Source organism: Mustela nigripes, chromosome 13 (genome assembly GCF_022355385.1).
Source record: "Mustela nigripes isolate SB6536 chromosome 13, MUSNIG.SB6536, whole genome shotgun sequence".
Lineage (NCBI taxonomy): Eukaryota > Metazoa > Chordata > Mammalia > Carnivora > Mustelidae > Mustela > Mustela nigripes.
In genome coordinates this window covers 135,315,367-135,330,890 of record NC_081569.1, presented here as the reverse complement: position 1 = coordinate 135,330,890, position 15,524 = coordinate 135,315,367, and the positions used below count along the sequence as shown (strand labels likewise).

At 36.3% G+C, this 15,524-nt stretch overlaps 1 protein-coding gene across 4 annotated transcripts in view; it reads right to left on the bottom strand.

The window, feature by feature from the left end:
• The window catches only part of PPP4R4 (protein phosphatase 4 regulatory subunit 4), a 102,245-nt gene that overhangs the window by 26,095 nt on the left and 60,626 nt on the right, over positions 1-15,524 (bottom strand). For all 4 annotated transcript variants that reach the window (XM_059373881.1, XM_059373882.1, XM_059373883.1 and 1 more), the window contains 7 exons: positions 11,385-11,506; positions 9,663-9,785; positions 8,412-8,581; positions 7,960-8,079; positions 5,153-5,230; positions 4,204-4,287; positions 3,430-3,612 (listed from right to left, as the gene is read on the bottom strand). In XM_059373881.1, the coding sequence (XP_059229864.1) occupies positions 3,430-3,612; positions 4,204-4,287; positions 5,153-5,230; positions 7,960-8,079; positions 8,412-8,581; positions 9,663-9,785; positions 11,385-11,506 (880 nt within the window). The remainder of the gene's footprint in view (positions 1-3,429; positions 3,613-4,203; positions 4,288-5,152; positions 5,231-7,959; positions 8,080-8,411; positions 8,582-9,662; positions 9,786-11,384; positions 11,507-15,524) is intronic.

The following is a 15,524-nucleotide window of genomic DNA, read 5'->3' as shown; positions in this document are numbered from 1 at the left end:
GCCTGAAAGAGAGAACAAAACCAAAAGAAAACTCAGTGATCTCCACTGGAAGTAGCTCCTGCACCAACTCCCAGCTCTGAAAATTGATCACTGGAGGAAAAAACTAAGGATCACATGAGGAAACAGATTTCAGCATCATCAAATTACCCATGTGGATGAAGTAAAGCATCTCTTCATAGAAGAATGCATGAAAAATGTAGAAGGGACAGAATTTTTAAAAATCACTCTTCTGCAAGTTCTAATGAAAATGGATTCAGGAAGGGTCATCAGCGGATGCCAAACCTAATGGGTGTGAGGTTGATAAGAAACTTGTGTCCAGAGGGTTCCAAGGGTCAGCTTACAATGACAGTGCCCTTGCAAGGGAGAAGTCATAATTCTGCCATGGGCTAAGAGAGCTGACCACCTAGACAAGCACTCCAAGCTCACTTAGAGGAACACGTGTCCTCTGTTCCCAAGATCATGCGAGATGACGTGAGATAAAATACAAAGAGCATTTATGAACTACGCTTGGCAAAAATGTTTAAACCTAAAACTCAGCAAGCCCTTAGATCTAATTTTCCGCTTACAGGAAATACTGAGAATAGGTGAACAAGCTAGCACCACGAGGCAGCAGTGTGACAGATACAGAACAGGAATATTCTACAGGATGACGAAGTCTCTTCCACAATTCGAGGTCGTGAAAAAGTGGGGAAAGGGAGAAAAGGGAGTCTGTCCTGAATTAAAAGACAATTAAGAGTAGTAACAGCCAAAGGCAACGTAAAAATCCTAACTGGATCCTATATGGAATATAGAATCATATAAAATATGGCCGGGAACAATGTCATCTCCATGGATATGAACTTACACTGAAGAATAACCATCCGTTTTGTAAAATGCAATGATTCTATTGTGATTATACAGGCGGATGTCCTCTCTTAGAGATGACCATTGAAATGTTTAGAGATAAAATATAATGATATCTGTAATTTAAAATTCTTCAGCACAATGAAATAGAAACACGAATACGGCAAAATGTTAACAAAATGAGGAGGGTTCATCATAGGCTTTTCTGCCTATCTGTATCTTTAAATTTTTTTCACAACAAACACAGAAAAAAGAAGTTAATATCATTCCTCAAAACTTTCCGAAGATTTTCCTTGTTTCAGAGACCACAAGCTAGACCCCACATCCTGGTCCTCAAAGTGTGCCGCCAGGTACCCTACTCCCCAACGCTCGCCACCCCAGCTTCCTGGTGCCTCACACAACCACCCCACTCCCTTTGCCCTTGTCCTTCATCCACATGGTAACTCCTTTCCTTTGTTCAAGCCTCTGCATGAAGCGTACTTGATCAGAGAGGGTTTTCCCTGGCCCCTGTCTCCACGACAGCACCCCACTCCCCTCTGTCACTCTCCTCACCCTCTACCTGGCTTTGCTGTTCCTCACTGTACTTTTCAACCCTGACATATTATGTACGTATGTTGCTCGACGACAGCCGGTCTCCCAATAGCATCTCGGGCTGCGTGATAAGATGTCCTTTGTCTCTTTGTTTACTGTTGTATCCTGGTACCCAGAATACACTGCTTGGCACGTAGTAAGCACTCAATAAATTTTGCTGAATGAATGAATGGGTATTGTGATCATCAGGTATGGAAATAAAAATATAAATCTTTTCTCCAGAGAATACTGAAGCAGAATAATGTATCCCTTTGATCATGGGAAATATGCTATAATAATCATGTATCTCCTTTTAACTGGGGAATTATTGCCTTGTAAAAAAAAAAACCAGTAAAACAAATCTCTTAGGCTTACAGGTACTTTGTTCACATTTTTGTGATAAATCATTTCTCTTTCTTGAGAAGTGAAATTAAAAATACAGAATAACTATGTGTTCTTAGCTTTGTAAACACAGCATGCCTACTAAATCATCGGGCTGAGATAAACAATTAAGATCAAACGTCACAGCACCTATTGGCATCTGTGAATATATTCACTCCTCCTGTCGGGTTATGTATCCTGTCACCAGCCTTTAGAACAAAAGCTCCCTTAAGAGCAGGAGTCCGTCTGTCTTATCCGCTCCTATATCCCTAACTCCTGAAACAGTGCCTGACACAGAGCAGGCACTCAAACAGATTATTTCTGGATAAAATAATTCATCAATTCTGTGCAATTTTACGTGAAATTTCCTATGTGGCACACTCACAGACTGTCCTCTGATAAGGAGTCATTGATGTCAAAATCATTTCTTAAAACTGTTACAGCTATAATGTGACCTTCCTGCTCTAGGCTATGCTTTGATGAATGAAATTAACCTGTAGAAGTGTTAGTTCATGAAATGTATCCTTATTTTTTTTACTTACGTTATAAATGACACCAATAATGTTATTTTATTTTTCTTTTAATCTTTGAAGCCAAACCTGATTTTGGTTTCCTGAAATGACTATTCAATTTCATTATCTCCCTTTCATTGAGAACAATGAGAATATAAAGCACTTTTTCAACAGTTTCTAAAATACACATGTTATATAGAACTTTTTCGTACCTCAGAATTGGTAGGAAGACATAGTAAATGCACAGTGAACTGTGAGCTAAATAAACCTCTGAAATTGTTGTGTCAAAGGTAGACAACTTACTCTCTGGAGGATTTGAGTACAAACCTTTTCCTTCCTGCCTGCCCCTGCTTTTGACTCTAATTTTAGGGATATCCACAGTAGGCTATCATGTTTTTAATATAAGCTTTAACTGTTACACAGCCACTTTTTAGAGATCCTTTAAAAGAAAAAGCAACTCCACTAAGATTTAGGGACTTACAGAATGTCTTGGCAACATGGCATAGTTGAGGTAGGTAGGCTCTGAAGCCAGGACACATAAAATGTGCATGTGAGAGCACAAGGGACTCTGCAGTCGAGATCAGACTCCTGCCAACCTGCCTTTTGAGAACTATATCAAGTTGAAGTGACTCTATTCACACTCTCCTTGGCAATATATGGAAAAAACTAAGTAAAGGTACCTCCTGTTCATTCTTCAGTCCAGCTATGTAGGCAATGTTCAAACACAAGCATTAGTGAAGAAGCACAGGGAATTCTGTGTCTCCCCCTTGGGGACCTGGGAATAAAACATCCTTCTAGGACCAAATGGAATCAACAGAGTTTGTTGTGCTATTCTGAGAATGGGAAGAATCTGGTAACTCCAGATTCATCAGGTGTGAGTTCAAAAGAATTAGATAAAAGGGGGCACCTGGGTGGCTCAGTGGGTTAAGCCTCTGCCTTCGGCTCAGGTCGTGATCCCAGGGTCCTGGGATCGAGCCCCGCATTGGGCTCTCTATTCAGCAGGGAACCTGCTTCCTCCTCTCTCTCTGTGCCTGCCTCTCTGCCTACTTGTGATCTCTGTCAAATAAGTAAATAAAATCTTAACAAAAAAAAAGAAGAATTAGATAAAAGGTACTGTGCTCACATTTGTCATCATGATTGTGAACATTCTTTGTAAGAAACGATAATAAATCTGATCACTTGATATGATATGTGGCAGACAGGCATATTTCTGTAGTAGCTTCTCATGAGTTCTCCATTTCAAGGAGGCTGCCGCTCGCTGCTCAGCGGCTGTGAGGGCTGGGATCAAGTCAGGCAGAGATGATAACTGAAAAAAAGCACATCAGAAGATTGATGATAATAAATCAATTGCGGCATTCAGTCAAACTACCCAGTCTTCTAATACACTGGGGAGAGGAATATTCTCACTCACTTCAGAACCTAAGAGGATCTTAGCTGTCACAGGGAGATAATTATCTGGCAAAATCAAATACATTTCAAAAAATCCATAAGTAAAATTTATAGTTACTGAAAACAAAATTTTGAAATAGAGAATGAGACTCAATCCTTCTAACCTAAGTACAAGGTGTTCTATTTCACTGCTGGAAAATTTTGGCTTTCTACATTCCTACTGCTCTGTCCTCACCAGATGCTATGCTTGGAATAATAATTAATACTAATAAAAACTAAAAATATGAATGCAAACTCCAAGGACAATAAATAAGAATCATGGTAATGGAATTGTAGGGGAAATTCGAGCTGTTGAAGCTTCCACAGATATTTACTAATAAGCACCTGCTATTACGGGGCAAACACAACTTTAAATGTTTTCCACACATTCATTGATTCCCCACAACAACTCTGTAGAGAAAGATCATATTTAAAACATTCAGCAACTTCTCTGATACATGGGATTTACCTTGTTTTCTTGAACACTGCTTTCTCCACCAGTAGACATAAGTTCAAGGATTTCTGGAAGATGATCTATAAGAGCATCTAGTACCTTTTAATAGAGACATCGATTACTGTTATGGCAACTACTGTTTTTCTAATCTTGTATTAGCCTCGTATGTCCATTTCTGTGCAGAAATAGTATTATTTACCAAACAAAATTTAGGGGCTTCCTATTTTCCTACATTGCCATCTTCTTGCTGGAACGTTTTAGAAACATAATCAACTGCCCCAATCGAAACTACCTTTTTGAAAAGAGATTAGTGTATCTGCCCCTTGATCTAGATCTAAGGCAGCTACATCTACACAACCAATATGCTGAAAACTGCCTCTCAACTTTTACAAAGCAATTTAAGTCAGGTAACACCCTCAGCAATGTGCTAATATTGATGAGTTGAGCTTTGGCAAGCTAGTAGTCATTTGGGTGAATAGGATACACTAAATGCATCATCAAAACAAAGAATTTCAGTTTCCCCAAGTACACTCTCCAAATAATACTGACAGAAAAAAAGATACAAAATGTGATATAAAACAGGATTGCAATTGTGTAAAATACAAACATTTTCATAGCAAAAAAATAAAAGAAAACTTAAAAATATAACAAAACAGAAACAGTGACTGGAACTTTTGTCTGTCTACTTTCTGATATGTCCTACATTTTTCTTAATAAACAAATATACACTATTTTAAAACCTAGTATTTTTATTTTAAATATCTCAACTTCCAGTCTATGATACAATGGCACCTTGTCTTGACGCTTTGGGGGTTAGTCAGCTGAATGAATTCATGCAATTCTGAAGAAGTTTGGGGGAAAACGGGCATTAATAATATTCAGATTAACATAATTATGATAATTATAATAATTAATATAAAATTAACATAAATGAAGTAAAAACCAAATAGTAAGAAGATATTACCTCCAGTGATTCATCTTGTAATAATGTTATTAGTTCTTTATGAATTAAATATACTCCAGAATTTAGAAGTTTAGATACCTGAAATGGAGCAATAAAGTCTCTCAGATTTAAAACTATTAGACATCTAAAGGATATAATAATAGTTTTATAAAATGCATCCCTTTTAGATACATCTTCTAAAACAAAACTAGGTTACAACATAAATGTAAAAATTAAATTTCTAGAAAAATTAATTGCATAGAAAACCAGCTTTTTTAGTCTGCCTTATAAACGCTCTGGAGTATGGAGACACAGGTGGGAAAGCCAGTGCCCAGCAGGGTGTAGAAAGTACAGGATGGATTCATCAGTCATAATTTTCGTATCACAAGCAGTAAGTCCATGGACACCTCTAGCTCATATTTTAAAAGTCTTAATAGCAGCCAAGAGGGTCTGACAGAACATCGTGGGCATATGAGCTTTCATCCTGGTCCAGCGCCTCCTGAAGAAGGCAAACACTGCAGAAGGTCGGTGTGACACAGGGACAGAGGGGACTCCGAAGCAAGCAAGACACTGAAGATATTTCCCATCAAAGACTTTAATCAGCACCAGAGGAGTTGGAAGGGTCTGATCTAGCTTCCCTGTGAACAAATTTGTTTTTCTTCCTCCAGGCAAACTCAGAACCCCCAATGGTAAATTTACCAGTTTCTACTTCATCTTTTTTTTTCTTTTCTTTTTTGGGTTTGGTGTTTTGTTTGGTTGTTTGTTTGTGTTTACATATTGGGCTTCTGGGTAAGATTTTATTTGGTGGGGGGGAAGATTCCTGGATAAAGAAATTTTTTTTTAAGGTTTTATTTATTTATTTAACACAGAGAGAGAAATTTCAAGTAGGCATTGAGGCAGGTAGAGAGAGAGGGGGAAGCAGGTTCCCCCCTGAGCAGAGAGCTGGATGCAGGGCTCGATCCCAGGACCCTGAGATCATGACCTGAGCCGAAGGCAGAGGCTTAACCCACTGAGCCACCCAGGTGTCCCAAGAAAATGTTTTTAAAAATTTTGCTCTACAGTGTTGCTTCTGACTTGTTCAAAATACTTTCATAATAATGTATTTCTGAAAAACAAGAATGGTAAAATAACTACCAGAATTTAACAATAACACTGTGAAAAAACTGTAAATCCACCAGTGGATTCTCACTACTCAAAAGGATAAACCTAGACTAACAAGCTTTTTATGGAGTAACAGCAACAATCTACCTACAAGGTACAACTGAGAGAACATGACACTTAGCCATCCAGCAAAGAGCTAGATCAATGATCCAAACTTCTACCAGTGAAGTATTTTTATGGACACATTTCAAGATGTTTACTTGTAGGGTGTTAACATATTACATCCACTATAAAATGTAAAAAAAAAATGAAATATTAAAGGGATGAGATAAAAATAACATCAGTAAAACCTCTAATATATAAATACCGCTTTCTCAGATACTAAACTCACGAAACCATCTCTAGAGACCATTCATCTAACAAGTACAAGCATGCACTGTAACCAATCTGTGTGCCCACTTAACACACAGTGGGGACTGATGGTTTGAGTGATCTAGGCCAGCCAGAGTGCTCTGTTCTTTCCCCTTCTCTGAAAGTGTGTTTCTCTCGCTATATTTACAAAGATGACTTAATTCTGTAACACTGGAATTATTTTAATTAATTATCCCATTTAAAGGGAAATATTTCCTAGATTTTGCACAGTGATCAGAAAAACTGTTATTCAAAAGAAGCAAAGACTATCAGCGAGGAGCCAAGAGTTATTTATTATTAAGCAAAATAATAGTGAGACTATAGACGCCTCAGGTACTTTTAGCTAATCTAACGATGCTCTGCTTGCTGTAGGAACACAGTACAAGGAAGGGATTGAAATCTTCTCACTGAGACTAAGAATATTTAGGTGCCTCTTATAAAGAAAGGAAGTATTTTATTATGCCGCTTATAAAGAGGTGTTTCTGTTTTGAAGTTCCTAAGTTATAGTTCATACACCTTTACTACAACTATAGCATACATGTGCTTACTGGGATCATCTACGACACGAAGCCAAATTTCAACCTCAAGCGTAACAGTTAATGACATTCATCATCAAAGTTTAAATTCATTTTTGCTCTTAAATTACAGAAAGTTGTTGTAATAGCTGAACCTAACAGCTATGTTCATGACACATGATCCATTTGCAGTAGAAACAATAAATTTAGGCGCCTGGATGGCTCAGTTGGTTAAGCATTTGCCTTTGGTTCAGGTCATGATTCTAGGGTCCTGGGATTGAGCCCCTGGTTCAGTGGGGAGTCTGCTTCTCCCTCTCCCTCTGCCCCTTCTCCGGTTCATGCTCTTGTGTACTCTCTCTCTCAAATAAATAAATAAGATCTTTTAAAAAATTTAAATAATCCGTCTCTATATTTTCCATTTATTCTCAAGTTCTTGAGTTTTAGACGCAAAGTTAAATATAAATACTATATAAAGCATATAAACACTGATTTTGTTTCCAAAGTTGCAATACCCATATTCACACCACAATGTCTGGCTTAAAGTAAGCATTTAGTATATGAATGGGTTAATAAATGATAAATGATTATAATGTGCTTATGTAGATGAATTCTACAAACATACTAAGAGAATTATGGGAATTTTAAAATAACATTTAAGGATCACAATATGAAAGACATATGGAGTCTTTATCTTGTAATAAACCTTTATAAATAGAAGTGTACACAGCATCAAAAAATCATCTAGCATACATAAGTGGAATTAACAACAAACGTGAAGTCGTATTACTTCGTCAGACTTACTTCATAAAAGCAAATAGCAATAGTGTATCTGACTGGTACTTCAGGGTCATGACAAAGGCAGAAGAATGTAGAATAGAGTTCCATGTGGAAGTTTTTAGGATCAACAAAAACAATCATGGCCTGGTGAAGGTGGAAGGGAGAAGATGAGTGGGAAGGAGAGAAAAACATGCATCAATACCTAATATTACAATCATTTATACTGAAATCATGCCCTCTGAATAATAATTTAGATAGAGATCATATTTGGAAGATCAAAATGCATGCATACAGTTCTAGTTTATATATAAAGGTAAATATAAATTACACCAATACTACATAGAACCCACTGTATATACCAGATGTAAGGCTAAGCAGTAGGTGTCACAGATGCCCATATTCTTTAATGCTATCTACTCATATATTTTAAAGTTATAATCAAAATGTTTATTCCATACAAATACATAGTTTATTACCGGAAAGTTATAAGCACAGTTCTTCCGGACTGAGATATACTTCTTCTCCTGCTCTAGGATTTGGGGTGGAATCTGATTTTCATTGTGTCCATTTTCTTGTTGCAAACCCAATGTACAGAGTTTCTTATAAAACTCCAAAAATCTCAAGTGTTGATCTGGAGTAAAAATTCCTAAAACAAATGTAAAACCTTTGTTAACATTTTAATTGAAAGCAAAAATAAAGAGAGAAAAGCAAAGTACAATATATACATAATAGGAACCAAATAGTCAAGTAAACGGCTAAAGATCATAAATAAAGGCATCAGAGAGGAAAGAATACCTATTGTGAGGAAACCCAACACATTTTTTCACCTGATGTTAATTTTAACAGTATTTTAATTTCGATTTTGATAGCATAACCTACACAATGCAGGAATTACAACTGCATTAATTTCTGCCACATATAACATACCACAGACCACTAACAAGTCATTATTATAGTAATACATCAAGGTCATTACTGCTGTTTATTGTAAATATTCTAAAGCTGTCTGCAGAAAAGGCACATATACATTTCTGCAGAGAAGGTGCTGAAAAACTCAGGTCTAAAAGATGACAAAGTAAACTCAAAATATTTTTGATCAATGGATTGGTTCCATATTCATAAACTATGTTAGGGAGCCAGGAACTCATCATATACTGAAGTACTTATTTTCCACAGCCTGTTAAAAGTCTACAATATACATTTTCAAAAATGCTTTACTATGCCAGATGGTTATAACTTGATTTATGCTTACATTATTATAGTTAGCTAAGAACTGAGTAATGTTCAAAATGCCAAGTTGTATTATGTTGAGTAATATTCAAAATGCCAAGATGTATTATGCTGATTCTAAGCTGAAACACTCACATGATATATTAATTATCCAGCAAATAGTTAATAAGGGTATACTTACTATGTACCAATAGTTAATATAAATGAACTTCTATTATCATATGCCAACTGATACATATTAAAAAAAATTTTTTTTCATATTCAAAAATTTAAAGGGCCATGCCTACTTCATTCTGTCACTGTTCTTTCAAATAGGTTCTATTGGGGGAAAAGTCATTTTTAATGTGTTCTAAATTAAGCTATCAAAAATTTAGGTCTCTTAAGATTTGACACACTGGAAGGGGGTTTTACAACTGGAGAGCCCAAGCTTAGTAAACTGATATAAAAGAAAAAGGAAAAATTATCTACAATCTTGAAATTCTTACGATATATCATACCATATAGTCCATGGCATAGTTTTCCTAAATGGAAAGATAAGGAAATAAGAATTGATTCATCTGCTTTGAAAGATTTTTCACAAAATGATTTCACTAGGGGAAGTATAGTTTGACTTCTGTCATCTGGAAAACAAAACAAAACATACTTTAGATCAAGTCACCCACACTGCACATGTAGAAATTAATACATACACACAGATCCCAGAAAGAAAAATTACTGTTAGCCACATAGTAACAGAAGATTTCTGCCAGCAGTGGTGGTGGATGTGCAGCACAGAAGCAGAGAGAGGAGAGTTAAGATCATCAAAAACCTCAATGCCAGGTGGAGAAGTGCAGACTTCCCGTATGCCTGTTTACTGAATTTCTTCACTTTTACTTCTTAGAAGACACTTCCTTAAGAAGCTAATCGATTTTTTTTTTTTTTAAAGTAGGCTCCCCACCCAGCATGGAGCCCAGCACAGGGCTTGAACTCACAACCCTGCAATCAAGATCTGAGCTGAAATCAGGAGTTGGACACCCAACTGACTGAGCCATCGAGGCACTTCAGAAGTTAATGAATATTTTTAAATACGTCTGCTGGCTATAAATTTCTGATATGTTAGCAATATTTACATCTTAATTCTAGATACTCTGAATTTCCATAGTTCTCTTAAACTTTCAGAAATGCACCACTACTTTATTAAGGGTCTGAGAGGACTAAGTAAAATGCAGCAAGAGGCTTATTAGTATTATTATTCCTGTGACTATCACCACAGTTCAGTACAACTACTGTTGTAACTAAACAACACTCATCAGACTGTATTTCACATAGACTAAAAGCATTATATTAAGTAAATAGCAAAAGGAGTAATACATGGTCTCTGAACTTGAGAAACTCAGACCAGCAAAGAAGCCAAGGTGATGACGAATGGAATTGGAGCATCATGTACCGGGAGCAGGAAGGAATGGCAGGGAAAGCCGAGAAGACAGGTCAGACCCAGATCTGTGACAACCAAGTGCGGGCAGTGAGAGGATGCCAGGACTCCCAGACTGAATGCCCAGGGTGCCCCATAATTAGGACAAGGAAAGTCATTCATTCACCTCTTTTCATGTATTATAGCTTTTCCCCCTCTGGCCCATCAGAGAGCCTAAATGATTATTCTGTAGCAATCATATGTAATTACTGTCCACACTGCAAAAATCTTTAACAGGCTCTCTTAGTTCAGTAAAATGCTCTTAATCCAAGTAAATGTAATCCTATAATTACACAATAGAGTTTTGCACCAAAGTACTTGATATTTACTCCTCCAAATTTCACCATATCAACATGGTTAATGTTTACTGACAAATTAATGTTCAGCATCAGTCAAAGGTCTAGTCATACACTCACAGAGCAGCTGTCTCTGTGATTTGACACAACACTAAGAAACACCTCCTTACACATTCCCACCCAAGTACCTCATCCCAAATTTCTCTTCCTATGGCCATGAGAGTTTTAATATAAGAACATTAAGGAAGGGAAACTAATTTAGACACTGTTCTCGTCAGCATCTTTCCTAGGGTCAGTTAGTTGAGCAAGTCAGAGGCTAATTACCACGCCAAATTCTTAGGAAGGCTTAACGTTAATCACAAAACCTAACGTAAGAGATTCTGGCCTTTATCTTCCTTTACTCCCTATCAGTGATACAAAACAAGGAAAAACATTGCTTTCAGAAGCAAACAGGTGTGCACGTGAAGACTTACCTGCATCAAATACATCAAGCAGATTAACCAAAGTTTCAAAAGCTGCAAGACGTACGCTGCTGCTCTCATCCCTAGAGAGCTCTATCAGTTCAGGAAGCACCACACTCTTTGTAAGTTCTGTCCTGCACAATAAGCAACGGAAGGAAATAGCTCAAGTCAATAAATTATAGCAAGAACTTATTAAGAACAAGTCATGGGGCCAGGTGCTGCAGAAAACAGAAAAAAATCACAAGGACGTGGTTCCTGCTCTACAGAAGCTTGCAGCCTGGTTGGAGAGAGTGATATAAACATAAGAAACATTCATAGTAATTGTATAATTACTTAAATCAATTCTAGTTCTACCAGGATAATATTATTACCTATGGAGATCCTAATGACTAGAAGTTTATACTAGACTTTATAAATTTTAAAGTAGTTTTCCATTTTAAGTAACAAGCCAACAATCTGGACTAGTCAGAAAATTTTAACAGTAGTGATTATAGAAACCTTAAACAAAATCTTTTTCTCCAGATTTCGAAGGATAAATTATTTTTTCTTTCACTTAAAACATAACATTACAGGAACGAATTTCTATATAGAAGAATGACATATGATACTAAATATTCCCTCTAAAAGAATGAAACACAATAAACATGCTTTCAGGACATACACGACATTTATAATATAATCACAAATGGTTCTAATTCAAGACTTTACGTTTCTGCTTATTCACCATGAGATGTTATTACAATGACACACGCTGATAAAGTGGAGGCATATAATGTGGCCAGCTTTCTTGGACACATCACAGAAGATGGTATGAATTATAATCTGATAGCATATGAGAAAGTTAACCAGAGCTGCAGAAAACCTTAAAAAATTCAGGGCAGAACACAAAGACTCCAAGACTGTCAAGCAGAAGGTGTTGCTATGATAGAAATGTCTATAATCTGTTAAGCAGCCACATGTGGCTATTGAGCAGTTAAAATGAGGCCAGTATAACTGAGGAACTGAAATTTTAATTGCATTTTACTTAATTTAAATAGCCAAACATGGCTAGTGGCTACCATATTGCAGCACAGCTCGAAGGACTTGAGTGATCAGAGGGCCAAAAACTGCCTTTAAGAAATTAATCTATGAAAGAGGGGAAGGTGGTCAGAAGTTGCAAACCTCCAGTTATTAAATAAATAAGTTATGGGAATGGAATGTGCAGCATAGTGACTATAGTTAACAATATTCTACTGCATATCTGAACGTTGCTAAGAGAATAAATCTTAAAAGTCCTCAGGATAAGAAAAAAATATTCTGTAACTATGCACGGTAACAAGTGGTAACTAGACTTACTATGCTAATTATTTCTAATGTATACAAATATCAAATCATTATGTTGTACACATGAAACTAACATAATGTCATATGTCAATTATACCTCAATAAAATTTTTTTTCGAAATAGTACTTACTCTTCGTATATAAAATACCCATGTGAGATTTTGAGAAAATTGCCAAGAAAATAACAAATACCCATTTCTTTAGCATAAAATTAAGAGAAAGGAAAAAAAAGAAATGAATCTAGATCACAGATGTAGAGGTTGGCATTACCAATAGTTCATAAACATTCATCAAACATAGGAAGTAGGGTAGGTAAAGGAGTAAAACAGGAGAATATGTTCTGACCCAAAGGTCATAAAAATTTATTTCATACAAATCTTCCTCAGAACTATTTGTTTACCATTGAAAACACTGAATTTATTAAGAATGAAAAATAAGAGTTTAAGATAAAGATTTCATCACTATTTACAGTCAAAACTTATCTCCATTCAATCTTCCAACAGACTTTCCTTTTCCTCCCCAAAGTAGTACACTGATGCAATCCCAACTTAATTATCTGGATGTTAAAGATAATCAGAAGCAAGAGGTCTTTAACAGTTGTACAATGATTTCTTAATGTTGAAAAGGCAAAGAGAATAAATCACATCTGTATTTCATTAGCGGTTCCTAGGGCCATTTCAATTTCAACCTACCAACACAAATGGGGACTTCTCATGTCCAACTAGGTTAAAGCCATGAAAAACTACTGCACTGTGTATTCAAACAGTACTTTTATATGATCATTATCAAAATTTTTAGAATATAAGAAGCATAAAAATAAGTTAAAATAACCTGTAATGCTCTACTTAGAGAAACTTTGAAAGTTTCTGATAATGTATGGTCTTTCAGACTTCTTTCCTGTTCATATCATATAACATCCTCTTTGGACTTCAGCTTCCCCACCATCTGTAAAAATGGAATGATACTATCCACCCAAGAGGTGTTTGTGAGGATATTAAGTTCATACATGGGAAGTGCTTAGAACATACAGTAAATATTACCTAAGTGTATACTTCGATTATTCATCAATTTTACTATAAACTAGTTCCTTAAACTCATCTCTCAAAATCCAATAATATAGGTAAAATACAAGCAAAAATTTTCCCTATATTGTAGAACTCAAATGGACGCTATGTTTATGCTTTCCCAGTAGGACATGAAGATGTTCCCTGTGCCTTTGCTAATACTGAAGAATTATCATTAACTTTTCCAATTACATTGGCAAAGTGGCATTTCACTATTGTTTTTGTAAATATCACATACTATTCAATAACTGTCTGCCTACTTGACTACATCTGTTATCAAATTCCAAGCACCTGGAGGCAGGACTGTATCTTTTTCATTATTACATCCACCATATGTAATCCAGTGCTTACGGTAGATGCTCAATATATATTCATTAAATGAATACATATCTCTTCAACCAATGAGTTTGAACAAAGAGGTTGAATCTACTTATTAGAGACTTGTATTTCTTCTTTAGGATACATATATATGTTTTCTTTGCCCATCTGTCACATTATAAAAGTTAAGTGGGAATAAGGCATCATGGCAAACCCACACTAAGATGCAAATACTCTGTATTAGTTCTTCTAAACAAACTGGATTATAGCTGAGTAACTTTTTCAAGAAGTAGATGTGGGTTTTACCCTGCCAGCGCTAGTGTATCTGTAAGAATATCTTTCTTGATTTTAAATGTAAACTCCACCCCAGCTAGGGCAGAATTCTAGGTCATTATCCTTTCTACTAAAAACCCTTCTGGCATTTCAGTAATTGGAACAAAAATCTTGGGACAGCCTGATCCTATGATTTGTGTAGAAGTCTGGTTTTTTCAGCCAAGATACTAGCAATTACAATCTAGCGCTCCCATGACGTCAGAGGAGAGGTGCCCAAAATATAGGGTGAAGGATAACAAGATGAATGAAACAAGCAAGCTTGCCCCGACAGCCAAACCGGAATCTGGGGTCTGGCTGCATGATACAAATTGACCCAGGTACTGGCCATGATTCAGCATCGTCTGATGGCTTGTCTGCTTCAGCGAAATACTAATGAAGATAATCCTGAGTTCCACGGTGGGTCAGGACAGCAACAGCAATTCAAGGAAACTTCTCATTTGTTTGTGCCCTTTCCACTGGCCTGTTTTAAGAAGCCTAGGCTTAAAAAAATACTGGGGACCAATCATCTCCATCTCTTTGTTAAGAAGATAGAAGGGGCTTCTAGTGTTCTTGCTTGGCCCTCCCCCTACATGGCTCCCCTTCATCACTGACCTTCCAATCTGACAAAAGAGAAAAATCATGGGCAGAGGACAAAAACCAATCATCAGTCCCATTATATCTGAATTCTACAATCCACTTCTGACAAAGGCAATCATGGATCTGCTTTTTGTCACTATAGTTTGTATTTTATGTTATGGTGTGTATACTCCTTTGCATTGGGGTTATTTCCCTTAACATACTGATTGTGAGATGTATCCATGATGTCATATTGCATGTATCAGCACTATGTTCCTTTTTCTTGCTAAACAGTATTTCACTGTATGGACACACCACATTTATTTTTCCCTTCACCTATAGGTAGACATTTGGAATACTCCAGTTTGGGTTATTACAAATAAAGCTGCTATGAACATGTAAATATATAATATAATTCTTATTATGGACATAAATTCTTATTTGATTATATTCAAGAATGTGATAAATTTCAAATTAGTCTTTATGTAGGGTATAAGGTGAAAATCAATGTTCACTGTTTTCTGTCATGAATATTATTATCCCAGTGCTGTATTTTGAAA